The sequence below is a fragment of the Eurypyga helias genome, unplaced genomic scaffold, assembly GCF_000690775.1.
Source record: "Eurypyga helias isolate BGI_N326 unplaced genomic scaffold, ASM69077v1 scaffold48036, whole genome shotgun sequence".
Classification (NCBI taxonomy): domain Eukaryota; kingdom Metazoa; phylum Chordata; class Aves; order Eurypygiformes; family Eurypygidae; genus Eurypyga; species Eurypyga helias.
The window spans coordinates 1-4178 of record NW_010256847.1 but is presented as its reverse complement, the minus strand read 5'-3'; the positions used below and the strand labels follow the sequence as shown (position 1 = coordinate 4178).

Genomic DNA, 4178 nt, shown 5'->3' with positions numbered 1-4178 from the left:
TGCTCTCCATCCACTCTCCACCCATGAAGTGAGCCAACACCCCCCCCCAGCCTTGGGGAAATGGCCACCGGTCCGTGCAACATCCCCGATCCGCTCTTGCCGCAGCCCCTGCTGCGGGTTGGTACCTACTTCCTCCACATCTTCATCCAGCTGCTCGTTCGGATCCACCTCACGCACCAGGTCCTGCAATTTCTTCTTGGTCAAAACCTGAGCGTGGGGGAGGAGAGGAGGGATTTACCACCCTGGTTTGAGCTGCCCACCCAGCACAGCCACCAAGTCCTCCTCCTGCCCTGTCCCCCACCCCACCCCCGAGGCCCAAGTCACACTGGTGACACAGGTATCAGTTCTGGAATGGCAGAGATAAGAAATATCAGGTGTTAAGGAGTCATTTTCAAGCACCTGGGGTGGCTCCAAGGGCAGTGGAATGCCGCAGGCCAGGATAAATCAGCCTCCTGCGCTGAGGTGGCTGAAGCAAGGCTGCTGGTGGAGGGGACAAGGGCAAACCTTCAAGGCTCAAGAGGCAGACAGCAAGCCAAGCAACCTATCAGTGACTAAATCTGTGCTCAGGGGACAAAGGAAACGTTTCCGTGGCTCTTGTGCTTATCAGCTTTAGTCTTTCAAATGGAAACCAGCCATACAGAGTTATTCTAGGGCAGAAGACAGCACCCTCAGCCCAAATGGGGCAGGGAGCTGAAATTTTACTGCCTCTGAACATCTTAAGTCTTACAGGATACGGATGAAAGTCAACACCACTGCTCTGTCAGCAGGGTCAGACGGACCAGAGACGCTCCTGCCCTTCCTGGTCCCCTCACACCAAGGGTGGAAGGGCTGTGTGTTTGCGTGGGGGCACTGCTACCCTTCCTGGCGAGGTCAGGGCGGCGGCGAAGCGGGCAGGGAGAGGAGGGTGCCTTCCGGCCACATGCAAACGGTGACGCTGCCCCTCGCACCGCCCCAGTCGGGCTACAGACCCACACTTCCATTTCTCCCCTCTAAACCCCACTGAAACAGCGTTTCCCAGTCACAGGCCCAGCATACATTTCCCCGAGACTGGGAAAACCCTCTACACCATCAGCCTGAAAGTGCCGGGGAGGGAAGAAATAGATGAGAATGTTTGCTCACCCATACATGGCACTTTATAACCGACACTGAGCTCCCACCCGTAGGTTAAGGAAGGAGAGGAATTAAACCTCTCCTGTGAGCATCATCGGGGATGAAATTACCTGGCTGCTTTCAGGACTGAGCCGGCCTCCTCCGCTGGGCGTCCCGGGCATCTTGGCCACGGTGGTGCTGTTGGCCATGGAGCTCTGCGGGGGAGTGCTGGCTGGTTCCGGCTTTATCGAGGAGAAGTTGGAGAGGTTGATCAAGGTAGAAGGGCCAAACTGGTTCATAATCTGTTGGGCTTTAGCTTTTAGATCATAAAGCTTATCTAGGTCCTGCTTCTTCTTGGGGTTGTGGGGACCCAAACCAATCAACTGGAAAAGGAAACGAAAGCCAAGGTTAGGAAAGGAGAAGGAATGCAACAGGGCTTTGTCCCGAGGAAGTCACAGTGTCCTGACGGGGTGTCTCTGGACGCAGCGAGAGGGGAAGAGCAACGTTGAGAAGAAGAGAAAACACACCCTGGTTATGTGGAACAAGAAGGTTGCGCAGAGGCAGCAGGTCTGCAGCGGCACTGACCCGCCTGCTCGTTCCTCGGGCTGAATCCCACACGCGTCCACCCCTCACCCTCCGGTCAGGGCCCTTCTGAACGCACTTCCCTCGGACCACAAACAGCGCTGAGGACGAGGCCATGCAAACACGATTTAAATAAAGGCCAGGGCTTGCTCCCGCAGCAGCGATGCCAGGAGGCAGCAGGCACAGTGTGTGAGCCTTCACCTCCACACGCCACGGGCCTGGGAAGATCGCAAGGCTCGGGCTCCCTGAGGTGCCCGCTGAGGGCTGGAGGTGTCGTTTTTGGCAACGCCACACTTCAAGCCCGGCCAACTGCAAAGCCTCGCTGCCAGCTAGGCAACGTAGGATTCGGTTCTGGTTCTGAGAGCACAATTCTGCATACTCAGAGGTAACGTGATGGAGAAACACGCATGCCCACGCCTTCAATTTGCTCCCACACCAGGCAACCCACAGCCACGGTAGGTGACGTCAGGTTTACTGAGCTGTTAACGGTGAACCAGAAGTGGGTTGTGGCAGCTTAGGTGGTTATTCAGATCTTCCGCGTTCACACTTCGGTGCCTGAAGTCATTCAGGTTAGCGGCCACTGAGCTAACAGACTGACTGGCAACCATGGAATTTCACGGCTGGAAGGCTCTAAAATCCAGGCTCAGCAAAGCTCTGCTCTGTCCTCACTGCTCCGCAAAAGGAGACTCGTCCAAACTCCGGACATTGCGCTCCCACAAGCGGGGTGGGCAGCAGCGACAGCTCCGTCACGCGAAACAAACGCTGAAGGGACGGTTTGACGTCAAAGGTCCTCGCGCAGCGGGCGCTGCCGGGCCCAGGGACGGGTGATGCAGCCGCCGCTCACGGCAGCCTCTCCTGAGAAGCCCGTGCATGACGAGGTGAGCTTACTTACGGGAGAAGAGTTTGTTTCAGCAGCTTTACAGCACGTCTGCGACCTGAGCTACAAACAGACATTTTCTCCTCATCAGAGCAGGCTTGGTTAGTTTGGATTAATTCACACCAAAACACAAACGAAGAATCACGCAGGAGTACCGGGAAGCGGCTGCTCCAGTGCTTCATTCCAAGGCACGCTCATGCACTGCCACACGATGTGTGCCATTCTCCTAACCGATCCCCGTTAGGAGAATTTATACCCCAGGCACGCTCCTGCAGCGCCCTCAGCAAGCTTCTAGCTCAGTTTTAACTGAATTAAGGATGGAAAACCATTACACTCACACCCAAAACCCCCTCAGCCAGCACTTCCGGATGAGGAGCACAGCACAAGATCGGGAGGGACCTCAGCGTGCTGGTCTTGGTTTTAGCGTACGCTGATCTCAGGCCCTTCGCCCCTCGCAAATCCACAAAGCAGGACCTCGTACCCACCATGCAGGGGAGAAAGCTCCACAATCCTTGGGCAAAAAGCACTTTATTAGCATAAAGTCATTATGCTCATCGATTTCCGGATCTTATCGCACCCATCGCGTGTCGTTAAGATCACCCAACGCCAAACTAATGGGATGCGGGATGCGCAGATTCCCAGGACAAATCCCACATGCCAGCCCCGGGGGTTTACTTACAGCTATCTGAGTGTCTAGATCTTTAATTACATCAGCAACCGCTGTGGGGCCAGCGAACGGAGAGGCCATTTTCCAAAGCCTTCCCAGTACGTCAGCAGTCAGCGTTAACCTACTCTCGCTTCCTCCTCTTCCATATACCTCTCATTCCTACAGGAATACCAGATATTGTCCGTATCACCCACTCCGGCGTAAGATGCTGAAACAGTTTCACACAAGGGAGTGGGCACTGTCCTTACTACGGCGCGAGAGGGTTCATCTACCAGAGGATATTGCACAATGAGAGCGCACGTTGCTGCAGGGGCCGAGGCATCTCCCAGGATCCTGAAGCGGGAGCAGGAATTTGGCCAAATTCCGGTTTTCTGTCAGAAGACAGAGTAGGGTGGTATCTGCTGTCAGCAGCAACGTGCAGGCGAGCCTGGAGCTCTGCGGCAGCAGCTTCCCTCAGCGGCAGGAATAGGCCTGGTGGCTGCAATCAGCACGGCTGACTCTCAGCAAACTCAGGTTTAATTACAGCTGTAATTAAAGTCAGCTGTAATTAAAGTCTATGTTAAAGCCAAAGAAACTTTCAGCGCATCCCCTGGAGTGCTCAGGGGGGCTCCCGACTCCATCAAGCCACAACAACTTTCACCAGATGTTTAAATAGACTTGCAAAGGACTGCACGGTCCGGGCGCCACTTTATTGTTAATAGAGAAAACTGGGAAAGTTCTTGGGTTTTATCTCTTTACTTATTACAAACACGAGACAAAATCCTCCCTTTCGCTGCTAGAGGAAGCATCTGTTACAGCCACTCATCCATCAGGTGCACTGGCTAAGAAAGAGCCCTTTTTCCCCCTGGATGTGATTGTCAGATGCTGAAGGGTGACTCTAACTCCTTCCTCCTCCACCCACAGCTTCTCGTTTTGCCCCCGAAGCACCGACACCCCACATCCAGGGAGGCACAGCTCCCTGCC

General features: G+C 54.8%; 1 protein-coding gene across 1 annotated transcript; it reads right to left on the bottom strand.

Moving 5' to 3' along the window:
* Positions 1-129: 129 nt before the first annotated feature.
* On the bottom strand, positions 130-3305 carry TAF12 (TAF12 RNA polymerase II, TATA box binding protein (TBP)-associated factor, 20kDa; the record flags this gene model as incomplete). Its single annotated transcript, XM_010153790.1, has 3 exons — positions 3228-3305; positions 1221-1472; positions 130-207 (listed from the first exon to the last, which is right to left on the bottom strand). Coding segments are annotated over exons 1-3 (399 nt in total), but the record flags the coding sequence as incomplete, so codon positions are not given.
* Between the last annotated feature and the right edge of the window lie 873 nt (positions 3306-4178).